The 22,426-nt window shown below is 37.7% G+C and overlaps 1 protein-coding gene across 1 annotated transcript; it reads right to left on the bottom strand.

The window, feature by feature from the left end:
* Positions 1 to 1,703: 1,703 nt before the first annotated feature.
* On the bottom strand, positions 1,704 to 14,477 carry LOC311290050 (uncharacterized protein). Its single transcript, XM_084408354.1, has 3 exons — positions 14,413 to 14,477; positions 10,776 to 10,931; positions 1,704 to 3,012 (listed from the first exon to the last, which is right to left on the bottom strand). Exons 2-3 carry the CDS (start codon positions 10,858 to 10,860, stop codon positions 1,838 to 1,840), a joined length of 1,260 nt encoding a protein of 419 aa, XP_084264480.1. The 5' UTR covers positions 10,861 to 10,931; positions 14,413 to 14,477; the 3' UTR covers positions 1,704 to 1,837.
* Between the last annotated feature and the right edge of the window lie 7,949 nt (positions 14,478 to 22,426).

Genomic DNA, 22,426 nt, shown 5'->3' on the forward strand with positions numbered 1-22,426 from the left:
AAGTAGGAAATGAACACTGGAGCTTATTGCTGCTTTTACAGCAGATATTAAATATTGTGTTTTCTCCAGTCATTTCAGATGACATGATAGTTTATCTAAAGCGGGGATGGGCCACCGTCCTGCATAGTTTAGCTCCAACCCTAATCATATACACCTGAACCAGCTAATCAAATGTTACTAGAAAGCTTGTGTTTTGATCAGGGTTGGAGCTAAACTCTGCAGGAACGAAGTTACCCATCCCTGATCCAAAACATTTGTGAACACCACACACTGTTTAAAGAACTTTACAGAAGAAATCTCATTACTAAGCATCACTTCATGACTTGTCTTCCCAGATGCATCAGGAAGATAAGTCCACTGCTTCAGTTCATGTCTGTGGGATGCATTATGAGGCAAGTAATTAAATAATATCTATTTTCAAAAAGTAAGCAGGATTAGACATTGCATATGTGTCACAGATTGAGATCGCAGATGTGAAATATTGAGCAGATTGTGCGACAAATACTTGTGCGAGGGGGTTAAGCTGCAATAACTAATTACTTTTGATTAATTAATAGGCTAGAAGCACCTAGGATCAGCGATGAGACTGCTAGCTGGAACCTGCTTCTAGATATCACCACCAGTGGCCATATTCAAGTCCTGATTGACAGTTTATGCATTCTCTGACTATTGCACTGCATTATTTGATTGCATTTTAAAGTGTATCCCATATAACTTTATGTATAATCTGTCATTTACGTTGTATCATTTCCAGGGTTGGTTATAGACATTTGGTCTCTATATCTTTGACTTCGAATACAAACTTACTTCAGTATTTTGCTAGTCAGCTCCCGATGCAATGCCATTCTCTGTACGCACAAATTCAAAGTGTCTGCAGTCTGGATGCACTGACTGCGCTCGCACTGTTTTAAACTAATAATAAACCGGCAACAGATTCTGATCAACAGAACAAGTTTATTTTTTAGAACATTACTCCAAGAGAGACAACTTTTCATACCCAATATTTCATATATTCGGAAGGTGTAGATGACTCCCACTTCCATACGGTGAAAATAATTGGTTTCATTACAGGTGACAATTCATATATCCAATGGACAAAGAGCCTAGTATTTTGATGCCCGTCTTGTAGGGCTGCACGATATTGGACAAACAGAAAAAAAAAAATATATAAAATAACTTTACTGTATAAATTAAATAATAAATTAATAAAAATGTATCTTTGTTAAAAGCTAGAAAAGTGATTCTCTTTTGATGTTTGATTAACATTGGTGACAAACAGCTGCGGATATTAGGCTGTTGTCTCTTTAAGACGAATGCACGGATCTAACAATGATACGCATCCGTTTTCTTTCTCAGTTGTTTACAACACATGACCAACTGTTTACAAGGATACTCGCAGAGACGGGCATTTTGACTTAATTTTGCGAGCAAGTGTCCGTTCAAGCTCAAAAGGAAGAGAAAGAGAACTGAATTCGGTGTTCACGTGCTGTGTCCGGACAGAAAACAGAGTGCGAGTTCCAGTCTTCTTGTAGTTGATGCTTAAAACTGACAGGACTTCAAAGTACATGCAAATGATAAACAGTCACTCTATGATGGTTAAACTTTGCAATTAATGCACGAATCACAATGCGTTCCAATCCGGGGATCAAGCTGGCCCGCACGAATCACAGATCAACTACAATCCCTATAACTTCAGTTGCGGCATGAGTGTAGCCTAAATTTTCTTGTGCCAATTTAAACACTTCCCACAAAATGAACAAAAATGGGGTTTAATTTTTTATTACACTGATCAAAAATGTGAATCAAGGTTTACTTTACATGCAAAACTCTTTCCACACTAATCACATGTGAACGGCTTCTCTCCAGTGTGAATTCTCATGTGTTTTTTAAGGTTTCCGTTTTCAGTAAAACTCTTTCCACACTGTTGGCAGGTGAACGGCTTCTCTCCAGTGTGAACTCTCATGTGGGTATTTAAAGTTGTTTTTTGTCTAAAACTCCTTCCACATTTGGGGCAGGTGTAAGGCTGTTCTCCAGTATGAATTCTCATGTGGGCATTAAAGGTTGGTTTTTGTCTAAAACTTCTTCCACATTTAGGGCAGGTGTAAGGCTGCTCTCCAGTGTGAATTCTCATGTGGGCATTAAAGGTTGTTTTATATGTAAAACCTCTCCCACACTGAGGGCATGTGAAAGGCTGCTCTCCAGTATGAGTCCTCACATGGTTTTTAAGGCTTGCTTTTCGAATGAAACCCTTTCCACACAGTTTGCAGGAGAAAGGCTTCTCTCCGGTGTGAATTCTCATGTGGTTATTAAAAGTTGGTTTATGTGTAAAACTCTTTCCACACTGAGGGCATGTGAAAGGCTGCTCTCCAGTGTGAATTCTCATGTGGCTTTTAAGGCTTGCTTTTCGATTGAAACTATTTTCACACAGTTTGCAGGTGAACGGCTTCTCTCCCGTATGAATTCTCATATGGCTTTTGAGGCTTCCTTTCTGAATAAAACTATTTCCACACAGTTTGCAGGTAAAAGGCTTCTCTCCGGTGTGACTTCTCATGTGGCTTTCAAGGTGTCCTTTTTGAGTGAAACATTTCCCACACTGAGGGCATATGTAAGGCTTCTCTCCAGTGTGAATTCTCATGTGGCTTTTGAGGCTTCCTTCCCTACTGAAACTATTTCCACACTGTTGGCAGGTAAAAGGCTTCTCACCAGTGTGAATTCTAACGTGCCTGTTAAGGATTACTTCTTGAGTGAAACTTATTCCACACTGTTGGCAGGTGTGAGGCTTCTCTCCAGTGTGAATTCTCATGTGGACTTTAAGATGTCCTTTTCTATTGAAACTTTTTCCACACTGTTGGCAGGTCAAATAACTTCCATTTGCTCTTTTTCGTAAAGTATTTTCAGTCTGTGAGCAACTAAATGATTTTTTCTCAGTAATAAGATCATCCTGTTTATCACACTGGTTTTTCTCTTCTGTTTCATTCAGTTCTTGACCCTCCTCTTTCAGTCCCATCAGGTCTAAGGCAAAAAAAGAGACAAATATAAATTAAGCCCAGTTTAATGGTACAAAGCAACACACATCAAAATCAACAGTATCAAAGCAACAACATGTATGTTAGATACTATACGCACTAAGCTACTACGATAAGTGTTACATGCAATCTCAAAACCTCTTCACAATATTGTTAACTCTAGACTAAAAATGTTCGGTCAGTTATCAAAAAACAAAACCAACCTTGCCCAGGAGAAGATAATTATAGACCCATTTCAAATGTGCCATTTATGTCTAAAATATTATAAAATACAATTATGGAGTACCACAGGGCTCAGTATTAGGTCCTCTGCTTTTCTCCCTGCTTCCCCTGAGAGATATTATTATTATTATTTGTTATGCCAGTGATACTCAGTTTTGCATTTCCTCACAAACCGACAAAACTTCTTAATTCTCCAAGATAGCAGAGTGTATAAATGACACAACAGAAGGGATAACTAGTCATTTTCTTCAATTAAATTCGGCCAAAACAAAAGAATTAATTATTGGACCAAAACCCTCTGAACATAAGATGCTTGATCTCAAGGCATGTACTCTGCCCTACAAAGGCAAAAGACCTTAAGTCGCTAGAGTGTGGAACTGAGAAAAATGACTTCAAAGATTTTTAGTTGTCCCGCCAAATTAATTATAGGTAGGACACTGGAAATCTGGCAAATAGATGTTTTAGTAATGGAAATTATATACATAAAAAAATCTTGAGCTCAAACTTGACTTTTGACCACTATTTTAAAGTTACTGTACTCTGCCTTTGTATTGTCAGCAAAAAGTGAGAAGTCATGCCAAGGCAAAAGGCAGTAACTTCCACATTATTAATATTTAGTTGCTGATCACCATTAACAAAAACATTATAGTAGCCTACACACCTGTATAAAATATAGTGATCATGGCTTTTTTTTTTTTTATGATTTACAATTATTTATAGCCATCTACTTATTGCTATCCTGTGCTTTGGTTGCATTCTGATGGCATTATTAATACATTTGACATGACAAAATACCTCCATAGACATAATAGTCCAGCGTTGACTCGACCGCGTTTAGGGCGGGGCTGAAGGCGAAGTTTTGGCACTCTGCCAGCTAGTTTGTCAAGCTTTAATTCTTGGTTGTATTCATCTGATACGGCAATGTGTAACGTTTTTCTGTCAACTCTGCATAATCCTTCGCGATCGATATCGCACGTTTGTCGATGGAGCGGGTTCAGACCATACTAAATGTTCTGACCGCTCTGAGGACATCAGAAGTTAGAGCGACTGATGGCAGCTGTACAAAGTAGGCTACACAGGCTACACCGTAATTTTAATTTTAATTTTAATGGACATTAAAACAAAGGCAGATAACCGTACAATCTGGTAGGTAGCATTATTTGATTGAACACGGGCACAGTAACTTCATATTGACGCGCGGCTAAACAAAGGCAGAGCACCGTAACTCAATTTGAGCGTTCCAAAACAAAGCCAAAGAGCGGTAACTGATGTTACGGTGATCTGCCTTGGTTTCTCACGGGCTTTTGGAAGTTACTGTTAAGACAAATCATTATTTTCTCGAAAAAAAAAAACGGAATTGATTCAAGATACTTATCCACATGATAAAGAAGGTCTTGAATGTGCCAAAAATATAAATAACTCATTTTCGACCAAAAACGAAGTTACAGTCTTTTGCCTTTGCACGGCAGTGTAACTGTTAACAATGTATCAATTGGAAAATTCTGCTTATTTCACAAAGCTTTGAATGGCTGAAAATCACGAGTACTTAGCTCCTTCCCCACCAGCGTTTAAAAAAAAAAAAACAGAAAAAAAAAACAGCCTTTTTGATCATTTTCACAAAATGTTCATGTTCCCCAGAATATTTTGTTGTATGAATTTCTGAACATGCAATGTATCAAAAGAAAGAACAGACCCTTTGCTTAAAAACAAACAAACAGAAATCTAGAGCAACCAAACACACATCAATCAGTGGCTTAATTTTGTTTTAAAATGTCGGTGGGACTGGGGTGTGGGGGGAAGGAGGTTGCAACAGTATACAATGCTAAATCAGATATATGCACAATGTTGGCTCGTTTCCACTGAGCGGTACGGTACGGAACGGTACGCATTTATTTGCATTTCCACTATCAAAAGTTGTGAATGGTACCAAAATGCCGAACCGTACCGTACCACTTTTTAGGTACCCTTCCATTGGGGTACCTAGCACAGTGGAACGGTACTAAAAGGTGGAGCTAGACTCACTGCAGGACGTTGATTGGTTGACAGAGAATCGTCACTTGCGTGTGCTACAATGGGAATGACAACATAAGAAGCGCCATTTTTTAATATACAGTTTAATATAATACTACTGTTACTGTATCACGAAATGTAATTTTAAGAGTTTTTCAGGCGAGAATGTAGTTGTTTAAAGCTCAAATCTGTGGTTTATTTATAAAGATGATTTTTTTTCCCCCCGGTTGTGAGATCCATGCGGTCAGCGGGCGCTCGGCGCTCATGTTTCCCGGCTGGATGAGCCTTTCCTCGGCTAGGCTAGTTCTTCTGACGTTCGCCGCTGACGGTAGTGGTTAAACATGAGATGTAATTCGTCTTGTGTAGACCTAACGGTCTTTGGTCTCGTGAATATATAATTCGTTCCCTGTCAATCGTTTTGGCTGAGGGCTAAGTTTAGTTTCATATTAACTTTATAGGCTATTTGTATTTAACTTTACTGTTGTAATGTTAGACTAGAGCGCTGCATTTGACTGAATTGTTTGCTTTATGTCTTATTGTATAGCTTCTTGTACCTTTTACTTAAACTTTTATATTGGCTATTATTGATAAAACTGAAATTTTACAAAAAGAAATATGGTTTCTTGTCATTTTTTTATTACAAGATTATCACTGATGTTTATTGCAACATTTGTACAAATGCATATATTGCCTGAAATATGTTTATTTATTTTTTTATTTAAACGAAAAGAGGTAACATTAGGGTTGTGTTTTAAATTTCGTTTTGTTATAAATAGAATAACGAATAACGTGCAGTGAATAATCAATATGCGTTGCGCATGAACCACATTTGTGTCCCTATAATGTTTAATTTATTTAAATGAAAACGAAAAGAGGCAGAGTGGTGTTTTATAACATATTTCGTTTTATTGTTGCTTAAAATGTACATACAGAGTAACAGAGATAACCGGAGTAGCAGAGCGAGCTGAGTGACGCTTTTAAGAACGCGATGTAGGAGTCGCACATGGCAAGTACAAACTTTGCGTACTTGATATTGAGAAAAGCCTAATGTCGGCGCTTGTCTTCTTGTGACAAACATGTTGAGGAGCAAGAACAAGATCTGCTGTATGTCATCCATTGTAGTTTACTATGTTCTTCTTCGCGCGAAAATGACGTCGATCGAAACACCACGCCTATCAAGTAAGGGTACTGTTGGCAGTGGAAACGCTAGCCAGATCATGGTTAACAGACCCGAACCGTACCGTACTGTCCCGTACCGTACCGTACTGCTCAGTGGAAACGAGCCATATGTGTGTACAATAAAAAATTTAGGAAAAAAATTACATTATGATGTCCAGAAATCAATTTCAATGAGATCTACTAATATACTGTATATTGTTAGTGCTGAGAATTCCACATATATAGCTTGTGTCTTTTAATGGTCTAGTGGTAGAACTCTTGCCAAGCGTGTCAGAGGTTCTGGGTTCTAATCCGCACTTGTATCGTTTATTTTTCCTAATCAAAACCGAATATGTTTATCAGTGGTTGTATGAATGAATGAACCGCGTGTCAAATGAATGCCGGCGGTACTGTTAGTTTGAATGCTTATATCTCCTAAATGTGAATTTTGTCATTGGTTTAGAACACACCAGCTCATTCATAACCTAAAGGCTAACATCTTCATACAAAAAAAAAAAACGTACATTTTGATTTCAGGGGGCCTTTAATGTTGATCGCATTATTTGCATATGATTAAATATGATATTGTTTGTTTCTGCATCTTCACATGTGTTTTGATCAGGAGATTCAGTACTCTTGTAAAAGATATCATAGCGCCCCCCTACCATATAACAGTTTAAACACAGACAGATTGAGCACAGCTGGAATAAAACAAAACTAGAGGTTCTTTGCATTTCATGGAAAGAAAGCATTATTGCATACAGAAAGGCTTTAAAAACTGCTAGGTCTGGTTATTTTCAGATTTTCTTAGAAGAAAACAAACAACCCTAGGTATTTTTGATACAGTGGATAATATTAGAGGGAAATTTATAACCATGCAACAGTCTACTACAGTATCGCATTAGAGAGTGCATTGTATTCTCCCTGAGGAAAATTTCAACTCATTCATTGCTATAGGAGAGGAAGAATTGTCTACACTCGTTAAATCATCAAAATCAACAACATGTATGTTAGACCCTATACCAACTAAGCTACTGAAAAAGATGCTTCCAGAGGTCATAGATCCTCTTCTTAAAGGTCAAATATGTCAGATTTTTGTTATAAAATTTTCAAAAACCACTTGCACCACTTATGATATATTTCATGCAGTTGTGTACTTGCATTATCCCAAAAGTTCCCAAGGATTTGTAGATCCAGAGAAATACCAGTTTTAAATAATGGCTCGTCCCTTGTCATTGTCGCATATCAATGACATAATATCCGCGCTATCCTTGGTTTCCGCTTGTAGAAACAATAGATATAATACATAGATGAATTCATTAGCGACCGCTTCAATGGGCCCTTAACGTAAGCTGCTAATGAGGGATCTATGTATGTATGTATGTATATTAGGGCTGGGACAATACACCCATCTCCCGAGTCGATATTATTACGATACTTGGGTGCTGATACGATATGTATTGCGATTTATTTATTTATTTATTTTTTTTTATTTTTTTGGTGATTCTACAAGTATTGCGATTCGATATTGCGATTTTCTTGGCTTTCTTTTATTTTTACACTAGACCATGGGGAAAAGTTAAATCATATCTTATACATCATGTACAGTCTGTATAAGTGTGAGTCATATTTACAAAAACAATTCATCAAATTTGTCTGACTTATTTTAGAAGCATCATACAGTACTACATTCTCTTTAATAAATTATTCAATAACAAATTCATTTTTTAACAGTCACTTGTCTGTCAAAAAAATTTTTTATCGAAAAATGCGTTATTTTAAGCACCAAGTTTTTATCCAAAGCTGATTTGCTCTTTCGCTATCGTAGACATCAGTGTTTATATTTGAACTTTAAACTTTTAACCCAGTACTTCTATGATAATTTGAACTATTGTATCACAGAAATAATAATACTATGAGGAAAAGACTGCCGTTTCATGACGACTCTCTCTGGGTCAGCGGCAGCGCCAACACAGATTTGAATTTTGTCAAAGGTTTTATAGACAGACGAAATGGAAGAAGATCTGGTGGGTGTTTGAATCAAGATCACAGTCTTTTAAAGATGAATCGTGCAGCTTTACTGTCTTATCTCTCTCTCAGCATATGAGTAGCGTTGCACGTCGTGCGAGTGCTTTTCAATGCATTCAGTTTCAAGACGCTTTCACTCTTCCACTTATATTACGTCACTCAACACTCAAAGATAACGACACATTTCATCATCTGTTGAAACGAAAGTGGCTGACTTATGGCAACCCATCTATAAGCATGGGCAAAAATAAAGCAATATAATTTGAATCAATATCGATTCTGTAAATTAGGTTAGTGAATTTTTTCTCCCAGATATATATAGTATCTCACACGCCGCTGTTGTGTTGTTCAGTCATCATGGTTCATGATTATTGATTGTGGATCTACTTTTACGGGGGGTTTTTTGTGGATTTTCTGTACTCTCCAGAGGCAAGCAGGCTTTGGGAGAAACAGAGACATAAAACAAGGATCAATACTGGCGTGGTGTTTTCAGGATGGAGAGAGCTTCGCGACAAACTTGGACTTGATAGATACTCTGCTCTCGCATAAGTAAATATAAATTATTTATTGTATACATACAATTATATTGCACTTTGTTTTTTTTTTTATCAAGTCTGGTGACCAAACCTCTGGCAGTGAAATTAAATGTTGCACAAAAATATTTAGCCATTAGCAAATACTGTGGGTTTGTTCAAATGTACTTTTAGAACGATTCTTTTAAACGTGTAAAACTGCGCAGCGTTAACTCACCAAATCATCGTAATTCATTACGATGACATAAAATAGTGCAATCAAACGTACAGGTAATAAAAAAAGCTCATTTATTAGCTGATATATAATTTATATGATTCGTGAATTCATACATCTCTGGCACACCTGTGCAATAATCATGCTGTCTAATCAGCATCTTGATATGCCACACCTGTGAGGAGGATGGATTATCTCGGCAAAGGAGAAGTGCTCACTAACACAGATTTAGACAGATTTGAGAGAAATAGGCCTTTTGTGTACATAGAAAAAGTCTTAGATCTTGGAGTTCAGCTCATGAAAAATGGGGGCAAAAACAAAAGTGTTGCGTTTATAATTTTGATCAGTGTAAGTTGATTTTCTGTACTGTATATTAATTTCTGGAGAGAGTGTCAGTCATTGTGTTCCTATTGGTCAGTGTTAGAGGCTCTGTGTAACAACTGAGGCTTAGCCTGACAGTTAGCCTGCCCTGGACCAGGTTAGATTCCCAGCATAAGTTGCCAGAGTAACTGAGTTTGAACTATTTTAAGTTTGCTTTATGAAACAGAATCCACCGACAATAAGTCTGACTAACCAAAATAAGCCTGGCTTGTATTCTAATAACCTCAACACAATACTCACATGACAACAGGAGGATGACGGAGGTGCGTAAATCGAGTTACTCCTCCACTTCTGCTAGTTTTACTGAGCTATCTTATCCCGTGCGAATTGGCCATTAATATTAGACGTCCTGTGGTAAAATTACATTACTCCATCCACCCTTGTAAAGTTAATCCCGTCCGAATAGGGCTTATGTGGTGTTTTTAATGTTTCAAGACAAACCATGTGCAAATTCATAAGTCAAAACCATTGCTGAGTATTTTCTCCTTAATACTGCAGTGAAAAAAGTTTGATATCTCTACATCACAAATATGTTGTAACCAATCAGGTCAGTGTGTCGGCGGCCTTTAGCATACATGGAAAATTGGGTATATTAAGCAATATAGCGGGTGAATTATGTATAAGATGTATATTACGATGTTAAACGTGTTGCGTAACACACAAGAATGAACCCCATTGGTTCTCGCACGGCAAGCGAACATGCTTTACTGTTCACCACACCTGATGTGTGAGTGGATGAATGTTTAGCCTATACTATGTGAACAAAAGACTGAATTCAATTTATCATATTATGATCATGTCTGTTCTTCCGATGGATTCATTTAACAATCTCTTTATGAACTTTTTGAAGCGTCAAAGTGGAAGTTGCGTAGCTGTCAATGGATGGACAGAAAGCTCTCAGATTTCATTTAAAATATCTTAATTTGTGTTCTTCATTTGGTTTTGGAAGGAGATTAAATGCCAATGTTCATTTGTGGGTGAACTAACCCTTCAATTTTCATGTCAATTCATCAAACTCGGTGGAAGTGGGGACCATAGAAAGACTAGGCTATTTCTATGATACATAAGATTTAATTCGACATGTTATGGAATAGAATGTAAATTCGCTCTTAGTGATTCTTCAAAAATATCATGCATTTCTGTAGAGCTGGACATTTAAATATGGATCAAATGAGTGAGATCAGCTTTGAGAATGAAACTGACCTGTTTGTTCCTCAGTTTCTTCATGTTTCACACTGAATGTTTCTTCAATCTTCACGTCTTCACTCTCCTCTTTAATATATGCCATCTTTATAATAGTGCGTCACATGGATCTCAGTCGCTTCATCAGGAGTTTTCTGTGTGTTTGGACTCTCTGTCCTGTTGTAGATGAGAAAAAAATAAACGGAAGAAATTAAATGCAAACTAAATCTCTGAGTGCGTCTCAATCAGATCTAGTTCAGTAGTTCAGTTCACTGGTAAGAGAGTCAGTCAGAGAGAGTTAATGGACTTAATGATCTGATTAGACTAACAACACTCAAAACTAGCACTACAAATTAAGAACATAAAATATACAAACAGTTTGTTTAGTTATTCTTGATATTATTGAATTTTGTACATTACATGTAATACATTACTCAATGTAAAAGTCGTCAGCGTGCTGCGATTCGAATCACTGAATCATTTGGTTCATTTTGGTTTGAAAAGCTGTTTCTCCACTCTTACTTCTCAGTTAGTCATGTTCCCAATTAATTTTTATGCAGAATTATTAAGTAAATATATGCGCAAAAAACTTTGAGAAATTTGCCGTCTCCAACCTGTTACCCGATAAAATGGTGTGTGATGACGTCACCCCTAAAAAACGAATTGTTGCATACGTTTTGTTGCATTGCTAAAAAAAAACCTGCCTTTGAGCTAAGCATAATTTTGCGTATCACAAATGATATAGTTTGTTTTGCATTCCAAATATTTGTAAACTGTACAGAGAAATGAGACGATTGAAATTAGGCTACTGCTTTACTTATGGAACATCAGAAGACGACGGTCAAGTGGAGCAGCTCGTTATGGTCCATAAAAAGATTGGCACAGTGAAATGTTCAGTCCTTGTACAATCTTTAACGCCTTGAACATGCAGTGGTGGTTTGACTCGGCTGAGAACGCAATGCAGGACTCGACATTAACGCTTGCCCGACTGGACAAGTAGCCTGATTAAAACGTCAATAACAAAAAATTAAAGATGAAGTGTAAACTGTTTAACAGGGACCCAGGGCATGCTCCCCTGTGAAGTTTATTTATTTGTGTATTTTTTGCAGATGATTTATCCAAATAATCCAGACTGTCTTTACTTAAAATTCTCTCAAGCTGAACATGTACATTTCCTGTCATCTCTTGGAATATCTGAATTAGCAGAACACATTTTACACATTGGGGAAAACCAATTTAGTCAATAAATCAAGAAGGTCCAGACTTTACAACTCTTACTTGGTAAGTAACAGCTCTTGTCATTGTTCAAATATAGCATTTGTTACAATAAGGATTTAATTACAAGTAAGATCATCCATGGCTCCTCATTACCATGCTATGGCCAATGTTCACTTTTTTCCTTTCTATTTATCTATAGCATTTGTTATGAAAAATAGCAACACATTTAAAAACTATTGCTACTGAAGGGAGTGGATTGGAATCCACTGCTGCTTCAATGTATATGTAATGAGTGATTATAATCAAGGTATTAATCAATACTTTTCCTTCTAAATATCAAATGAGTTGAATGACTTCTCTGAAGATTTTACTTTGTTATAGAAGTTACCAGTGTGATTACTGAAATGTTCTTTTCATGTATTCATTAATGTCAGTATTTGATATTTGAATGCAGTAACATTGCTTGCCTATTTATCCCAGCTTCCAGAAATTAAATAGGGACTGGTTTTGTGTTTGAGAAAGGTCTTCAACATGTTAAAACACATAGGGGTCATTTAAGTCTATAGTTTAAGGTACCATTTGTCAGTTAAAGCCTATAGTTTCCATTTAGGATAAAGTGTCCTATCCTGAGAGAAAGAACTTGTTATCTTGATGTTTTGAGACGAGACTCCTGTTTATAGTTAGAGCCTGGCCAAATCCAACCTTGGAAAAGATGTGTGCCGGGTGTGTGTGTGTTAGTCTTCTTGCTTACAGGTTAAGGAACCACTGGCATTGTTGGAGACTGACTGAGTTGTTGTTCGGGACATGCTGGCACCCAGCAACCCAAATCTGCGACCTGGAAGGTCACGACGTGCCTAACTTCAGGGTCCGAGTGTCAGCGGCATTATCTATGGAGATATGCTTCTGTCTATCTGTATATGTGTGGAAAATTACTATGTTTATCAATTTCTTAGCCAATCAGAATCATTCAGCCTGTAAGCAATGATGTAGCTTAGACCTTGGAAATGGTATAACTGCTGTGATCTTTGTAACTGTAAGTGGGGCGGCCTACGAACTCCTGTGTGAGTCTTGAAGCTGACTTCTGCTGATGAAACTGCAAACTATATTCAGTAAAACTTTTCTTCAATTTTTTTATAATTCTGACTCCGGGTCTTCTTTCAAACATCTGGTCCTTGGGTCCTAAACTGTTAACCCCTAACACTACAATATGCCACAATTGTAATATAAATATTTAGTGAAAAATCTATTCCCCTAACAGATTATTATAAATTATACAAATTTGTCAAAATTTACACACAATAAATACAATGATCAATTCTAGTAAAGATCATTTTTAGTGGCTGTTTTAGATCATGATGTGCTTTCTTTGAAGAGTTTTACTACATTCTCAATAGAATTAAATGGGTTACACTTTTAATCATCAGCGTCGCACAAGAATGGCTCGTGCAAATCTTATCATCACAATAACTTATCACACTTTTGGAGCGCGCTTGTGAACGCACCTTACGGTGATTCGCACGCCACTCTTACAAAATTGAACAACTGGGCTTCAGTCACAATCATATTGTGCAGATAAATGATGCCCACATTGAGCACTGTGTATATTCAATATATTTAAAACAATCTCATAACATCATTTAATGCAGTTGTAATTTTTCAGTGTAGTCTTATAATGTTTTATTATTTTAATTTAATTTATTGACAATTAAAAATTCAATTTCAATCATTTTTATACATTATAGCCTAATCAGGGGAGAAAAAAAAAAAAAACGCTAGACAAAGTTTCAAAAATAAGGATAAGATGTTAGGATAATTAATTAGGATAATCTTGTTTTTAACAAATACCAACAGTATGAAAATTATTTTAGATACAATTTAATAATATAATAATAATAGATTATTAATGCACATTTAAACTACAGAGAAACGAAGCTTTACCGGGAGCAAAAACACGAACACATGCTAATTCTGTCGTGACACCACATTTATTTGCGGTAAAGCAGCTTTTCTTGACACATTTTTTTCCCCAAACTACTGCTAATATTTGAAGTATCGATATAGAATTTATGTGCTAATGTTAAATGGAAAAATAATACAAGAGAAATATCATCAATGTCATAAATGGCATTTCCATCAGCTATGTACATAAACATTTTGAAGCGCAAAAATATCTGTCGCAGAAAATCCTTAACAAGGATGGACACCTGGCTAGTGACTGAATTGATTTATACGATAAACTGATTGACAATATGGGGAGTGAACTGAGACGCAGCTTTTCTGTTATTCATGCGCTTTACTCATGCAAACCAATGTCCATTCATACTATTATATACATTGCAATGTAACATTCAGAAATAATTAATTCACTTCTAAGTTCTCTATATAATAGTACGAACAGGTTGTATTGGTTTAAACACTTTAAATGGTTAAAAACACAAACCTCTCTTCAGCAGAATCACAGATGCAGGAGCGCGGTGCAGCCTTATGACGTAATACTAACACACCAAAATAAAAGTCCTCCTGTCAGAGCATTTGTGATTGTCTCAATCATGGATAAAATCAAGAGAAAAAAGATTGGAAAGAATGTTTAAAAATTTCAAACTCATTTAAAAAAAAAATGTAGATCAAAATTAAATGTGTTGTTTAATATATTAAATAAAACTGAATCAGTATCACAATATATCCATCTTATTCCATAAATAGTGAATGTCTGATTTGAAAACTTAAATTAAAATAGTTTAAAATCATTTAATCTAAATGATAATGAAATGTGGTTAACATGTACCTGGATTATCTTTATTAAAATTAGCGTTTGACTGATGACGTCACGGAGCTGAGAGGGTGCACGGAGGCCTAGCTCCTGCATATTTTGACATCTTTCGAATTATATCCATACAAAAAATTATTTTCACATCGGTTTGACGTTATATTTCGGAGCAACAACATGTCTAGCAAGGACGGAGGTACTTTTCTGACTGAAAAAGGTCCACAAGGTACATGCGAGTGTGGTCACTCCCTCAAAATTACACGCAAAGTCACGGAATGCTTTAATAAAGTCTTGGATGAGAAGCTGTCTATGTTCACGAATACTCTGAATGCTATTTCGCAACGCATCGAAGACAACACCCTCTGGGGTCTGAGGTGTTTTTGGGGTCCTAGAGATGTTTTGACATGCCCTGACATTTGTGCTTTTTTCAGTTGCTTATAAACACATTAATGGCAAAGGTGTAATTACACTCTATTTAGCACAAACAGGGCTACCATAATATGTGAGCAACATGTATGTACATGTTTGCATTTTTGAGAGAATAATGTTTATGCATGGTTATTGAAAAAATGAAAAATTCTGAAATAAGGCCACAAAACACATCCTAAATATGTGTCCACAAGACTTTTGACTTGGATGTTGTCGCCTAGAGTTTTTGCTTCAAAATGATCTGAAAATCATCCTGCCTAATCATTCACATAAAACAATACATTGATTTATAGTTTTGTAAGACACTTTTTGTTTGTAAAGGCAATATTCATGGAGGCTTGAATGGTCCTGAATAATGATGTGGTTCACACCTGAGAAGACAATGACCCGCATAATGATTTTGTATGCATGCAAATTGTATAATATCCAAGGTAAACATTTCTAGTAACTATGCAGTTAATTCTCATACTGTATTTTCAGAATGTTTTGGAATATATCCTCTCCCCAAATCTGTCACTAATAAAAAAAACAATAATAAATAATTAAAAAAATAAAGAAGGCTTATATTGACCTATTAAGATGTTGCTTACATCTACCTTGTAAATATATTTTTTGGGGGGTTGGGTATTGTCATAAGTGTATTGTGATTGTCAAACTAAAGTGAATTTTATTAGATTTAGTGACAACATGTTACAATGTTTACATGGTACAATTTCTGGTAAGCTACGTTTTTTTTTTTTTTTTTTTTTGCTTGACACAAATTTCACGATTTCAATTAAATTATTGTGATTTGATTTAATATTGACTCATTTGGATAAATATTAGGTATATTAAATGTGTATATATATAAATATTAAATATAATGCATTTTTTTATTATAATAACTTTAATAAAAGTAAAATAAAATATGTTAAGTAAAAATATAATAAATATGTAATATAACACACATATTTAGCAAAATACTCTCTATAGCTCTTTTTTTCTAGCCAACTAACATGCTATAGCCCATTTTATGGTCATTAAATGGCTTTCCTGAGGTAAATGTTATGTGACATAATTGTTTTCCAGCTGTTTTATTGACCTCTTTCCACGAATGAAAAACACTGATTGATCGATATCATGTATAAGGAAAATACATTTCGGTAAGTTGTACTGTAACTTTCAACAGTGTTCGTGTTTATTTACTATTAGCTAGTAGAGATGATCGGTTCACGTGCTGCTAGCTCTGTCACGTCACATTTACAAGCGCCAAAACGGTATTTATCACAATGCATGTGGTCGTGTAAATGCATGAACCCGTTTTCCTTTATCGGAGTAAAGTCATAAACGGCTTAAGCATAAACCGAAATAAACCTTTGTAATGGTAGGTATGTAGTTGCCAAATTTGGATGTCATGTGGTATGACCTAAAAAAACTATTGACCCCAAATGTTACCTGTATACAATAATTTTATGAAATAATTTATATCTATTACATTATTATCTGTTAGAAAGAAATTCTAAGTCAAGTTAAAAGAAATGGTGCACTTGTGTTTTTGATGTGATTTTTATTTACAAAAAAAGTTTATGTTCAGGAAAATTCTGTGAAATTTGTATGAAATCTGGTTTAAAACAAATTTTTTTGTATAAAATGTATTGTTCATTGATCTCTTTAAATAGATTTTTAACTATATAAGGTCTTCGTGTCATTTGGAGCGACCACTTATCATGTGGTGCGACCAATAAAAGCAATCACTGTATTAAATGTAAAATAAAATATCTTATTTCTGTGGCTGAAATATGAATCACTGATACAGTATGCTTTAGTAAATTATATTTTTAAAACATTTATATCAGTTTTATGTGATTTACAGGAAAAGTAAGTCTGTTAACTAGATTTAAGAAGGCAACTCAGAAATTATAGACCAAAAAACGAGATCATTATTTACAAAAACTCAAAAGAAATGCAAAACTTGGTTTCTAAACACTTTAATTACTAAGAATTTGTAAAAAAAATGTTTAAGCATGTTAAGGAAATTAATTAATTTTAAGATAAATCACAGTCGCACCACATGACATTTTTTAAGGCTACGGACAATTCATCTAGATGAAAAAACACTAAAATCACTTAAATTGAATTTTTTTAATGAATTTAGGTGTACACAACATCCTTAATGTTTGAACAATTGCAACAGATATTTTTTTTTTTTGTATTTTAAAATTGACCTGTTGAAAATCCTTATACGTCATTGACCCTTATACAAGACATCATTCAAACTGCAAAGTGTTTAAGTAAATTTTAAGGAAAACAAATATATTAATCTGAAATGTAGCAAATTAATTTTCAATTCATTCAGGTACAATTACCAAACATATCTCACGGTCTTTTTGTCTTTTGTACAAGTGCAGATTGGTCAAGTGTTCAATAAATGTTTTTGTTGAGAAATCTTGTCTATCTTAAGTAATTATTTGTGTTACATTTTATCTTTCAAATAGAGGTTAAAAACAAGCACATAATCGGCCAAAATAAATTGGCAGCATTTATCAGCCACCGGCCGACCCGGATTTCAAAAGATTGGCATCGGCCTGAAAAAAACCATATCGGTCGACCTCTAGACTTTATGCATTTTCAGTGGGTGCTTAATGAACTGGTCAACTTTATGTCCGTAAAACAACTCTGACGAACTGTAATAAAGTGCAAGCTCTCCCTTCCATTACTGCTGTGATAAGTAACTTTAGGCCTATCACCCCGGAGACTATAAGCTGGATCACGAACAGTTGGTACAGATCCATCCTCGAGGAAAAACGAGAGTAAATGACGACTTCTGTGTTCATTCTTACGTCCAACTACAAAACACCTAAATCGCTTAGGAGAGATTCTTGTCTACAGCTGCTCCAGCGTCGAAACAATGGCTGACTGTGTAAAGCTCACTCAGGGCGGGTCTATGCTACAACGGCAGTGTCTGTCAACAGTCATGGGAGGGGCTTGTGCAAAAGTATGTCACATTGCCCCGAATCTGAGAACAGGTTGTTCTGAGACAGTATTTATGATTTATGAGGTTTAAAAAAAAAGCACTGGGTGGATTTTTATCATTATAGGGTGGTTGTCTACACACACTGCCAACACTCATTTATGTTCAAACACCATGTAAAAGGGAATTTTGGATAATAGGTGCCCTTTAACTAATAATCTGTTAAGTGTCATAGGTCTGGTTGCAGCAAAGAGGAAACCGGATCTATACGCAGCAGTCTTTATTAACCATAAACTCAAACTTACAGTTAATACTAGATAAGCTCCCTCTGTCTAAGGGGATGTAAGAAATTGATTTTGTTAAGAAATTGTATCAAAAAAGGAGTGTTGTTTAACTCTTTCATTTTTACTAAAGTGACAGTAGATGAAATTACTAATATGTTAGAATATCTTCAGGTGTCTAAGTCAACTGGGCTAGATGGTATTCCAGCTACATTTTTAAGAGATGCTGCAGATATTATATCTCCAACTGTCACATTTATTGTGAGTCTTTCTTTAGAAAAGGGTATAGTCCCATCTAACATGAAGATAGCCAAGGTTATTCCATTATACAAGAAAGGAAATAGATATGATCCTGGAAATTACCGTCCAATCTCCATTCTTAGTGTGGCTTATTAAAAATAAAAAAGATTGTGCATAAACAAATATATCAGTATGTATGTGTCACGGACTCAGCCACACCGTCACTCCCTCAATCAACCAATCATCACGCTCCACCCACTCGTTCACTCTCACCCGAGTTTTAATCACCTGAACCTCATCATCCCCACTGGTTAAATACACTCACCTTCTTCCCTTCTGTTCAATGACCTGCCCTTCTAGTATTGCTCATCGGAGTATCCTGTTTTCGTCTGTCCTGTTATCCGGATCCTCGTCTGTTCCTGTCTCTGTCCAGTCTGGCGTTTGTCTTCCTCCTTCATCATCAACCAGCACCGTCCACTGTCATCACCAGCCCGGATCCCTTCCACCATCACCAGCACGGATAAGTCCCATTCACGCAAACTGATTGAATTGCCTACCATTTCTATGATCTGATCTTGTATCTATTACATCCTGCAAATAAACTGTGTTGATTGTTAATATCTTTGTCTGCTTCTATCTGTGAGTGTGACAGAAGACCAGACTTTCAAAGATGCATAATACAGCGTGCAATGACACATTCGCTGATCTCGTCCAGGCAGTTGATCAGTCCCTGCTTCCGCAGACAGTCACCTCTTCTTCACCACCTGCCTTGGCCGGTCCCATGGCCTGTCCAGCGTGCACAGGAGAGGCGGAGAATTGCAGCTGATTCATTCTTCAGTGCACGCTCTACTTTGAGATGCAGTCCCACCTGTTCACCAATGATAAAGCCTGTATGGCCTTCATCATCTCTTTCCTGTCGGGATGTGCTCTCCAGTGGGCACAATCAATATTGAACTCTGAAAGCCCAGTCATCAAGTCACTATCATCTTTAATATCCCATTTCAAGGAAGTTTTTGGTCAAAATGTCTCACCTCTGTCAATTCATGATCAGTTGCTAACCTTTCATCAAGGAAAGGAGTCCGTCAGCGCATATGCCATATGGTTTTGTACTTTAGCGGCCGCTAGTGGATGGAATGAAACTGCCTTGCTCTCTGTGTTCCGTCAAGGTCTAAATCCTGAGATCAAACAACTGATGATTGTGCATGACGATGTCATAGGACTAGAAAACTTCATGTCAAAAACCATCCGCATCTCTCAACGCCTGTTCCATGTCTCCTTCGCTGCATCCTCTGCCCTCTGTTCCACCTGTCGCCATTCCAGCACCTGAACCTATGCAAGTGGATAATTACCATCTGTCTTCTGCAGTGTGTCAGCGAATGTTTCAGCATCTCTAGTAATCCCTCGGAACATCGCCACCAGGTAAAACAGGTCCTCTAGCGCCTAAGAGAAAGTCACCTCTACCTCAAGCTCGAGAAGTGCGAGTTCCACACAACCTCTGTCCAATTCCTAGGTTATGTCATCGAACCCCAGGGCATCAGAATGGACCAGAGGAAGGTAAAAACCATCATGGATTGGCCTCAACCTACCACGGTAAAAGAACTTCAACGTTTTCTTGGTTTTGCTAACTTCTACCACCGCTTCATCAAGAATTACAGTCTCTTAAGCTCACCTCTCTTCTCAAGCATCAGCCCAAGTCTCTGTCCTGGATACCATCAGCCACGGAGCTTTCAACCACCTACGAGAAGCGTTCAGCAACGTTCCTATCCTCACTCACCCAAACCCCAACCTTCCATTCGTCGTTGAGGTGGATGCCTCATCCACCAGAGTTGGAGCGGTGTTTTCGTAGCGGCAGGGTGTGCAACAGCAACGCCTCCATCCATGTGCCTTCTTTTCAAAGAAGCTGTCCCTGGCGGAGCAAAACTACGAGGTGGAAAATCGTGATCTCTTGGTGATCAAGCTAGCATTAGAAGAATGGCGCCACTGGCTTGAGGGAGCCAATCACAGGTTTGAAGTCATTACGGATCACTGGAACTTGGAATACCTTCAAGAAGCCAAAAGACTCAATCCTCGTCAGGCCCGTTGGGCACTTTTCTTCAGTCGTTTTTGACTTTTGTCACCTACCGACCTGGAAGCGAGAACTGCAAAGCTGATGCCTCATCATGTCTCTATTACTCTGATCCCGAAACCCAACCTCCGGAGACCACCCTCCCTCCATTCATGGTGGTAAGTCCCATTCAGTGGGCCCTAGACGAATAGATTAGCCATGCCATGCTCACCAAACCTGCTCCGCCGGGAGGTCCAGAAGGAAGGGTGTATGAACTTACCAGCTGTAGATTGTTGCTTCTGGAATCAGCACATTCCTCTCCGGGCTCTGGACACCCAGGTAGCCAGCGAACCCTCTCGCTCATCCGTCAATGCTACTGGTGGCCTTCCATGACCCAGGACGTCTCCCGATTCGTCCAGGGATGTTCAGTCTGTGCCGTTGCCACATCACCTCGTCACCTCTCCGAAGGAAAGCTGGTACCACTACCTAGCCCCGAACGTCCATGGTCTCACATTGGGATTGATTTTATGACTGACCTGCCACCTTCAAATGCCATGACCTGCGTCTTTGTTGTGGTTGATAGATTCTCCAAGGTATGCAAGCTAATCCCTATGAAAGGCCTTCCTATGGCCTTTGAAGCGGCTGAAGCATTATTTACCCACGTATTTCGCCATTTTGGTCAGACCGAAGACAGTCTCAGTTCATCTCCCGTGTCTAGCGAGCCTCCTTTCGCCTTCTAGGAGTCACTATCAGCCTGACATCCGGATGCCACCCTCAATCCAACGGCCAGACTGAGCGTAAGATACAGGAAATCGGGAGGTACCTGAGGTCATATTGCCACCAAAATCAGAACGGCTGGAACCAGTTTCTACCCTGGGCTGAATATGCCCAAAACTCTCTCCATCAGTCAACTGCCGGTTTAACCCCTTTTCAATGTATTCTAGGGTATCAACCACCGTTGTTCCCCTGGTCTGGGGAACAATCAGATGTCCCAGCTGTTGATCACTGGTTCCAGCAGAGAGAGAGGGTGTGGGACACCGCTCATGTCCATCTACAGCAGGCAGTACGTAGACACCCGAAGAGCCAACACACCCCAATACCATCCAGGGCAGCAGGTGTGGTTATCAACCCAGGACATCCGTCTACGACTGTCGTAAGAGTCCCCGCTACATAGGCCCATATACCATCCAGAGGCAGATCAACGAAGTCACCTACCGGTTAACCCTACCCCCAAATCTTTGCATTTCTCCATCATTCCATGTGTCCCTTCTTATGCCTTTCACTGACCCTGTGTTGCCTTCCTCCACAGACTCGGGTGAAGAAGTGGTGCTCCTCCCGAGCTCGTCGAAGAAGAACCCATCTATCAGGTACGGGCCATCCTCGACTCTCGACGACGGGGACCCCGCCTGGAGTACCTCATTGACTTGGAGGGGTACGGTCTAGAAGAGCATTTCCTGGATCCCTCGGGACAATGTACTTGATCCCACTCTCTTCACCTCGTTCCACCTCGAACATCCCGACCATGCATGGATGGATGGATGGATACACTGCCGATTTTGCAGGTTTTCCCACTTACAAAGCATGTAGAAGTATGTATTTATTGTCATAGGTACTCTTCAACTGTGAGTGACGGAATCTAAAACAAAAATCCAGAAAATCACATTGTATGATTTTTAAGTATTTAATTAGCATTTTATTGCATGACAAAAGTATTTGATACATCAGAAAAGCAGAACTTAATAT

Source organism: Rutilus rutilus (assembly GCF_951802725.1).
Source record: "Rutilus rutilus genome assembly, chromosome: 4".
Classification (NCBI taxonomy): Eukaryota; Metazoa; Chordata; class Actinopteri; order Cypriniformes; family Leuciscidae; genus Rutilus; species Rutilus rutilus.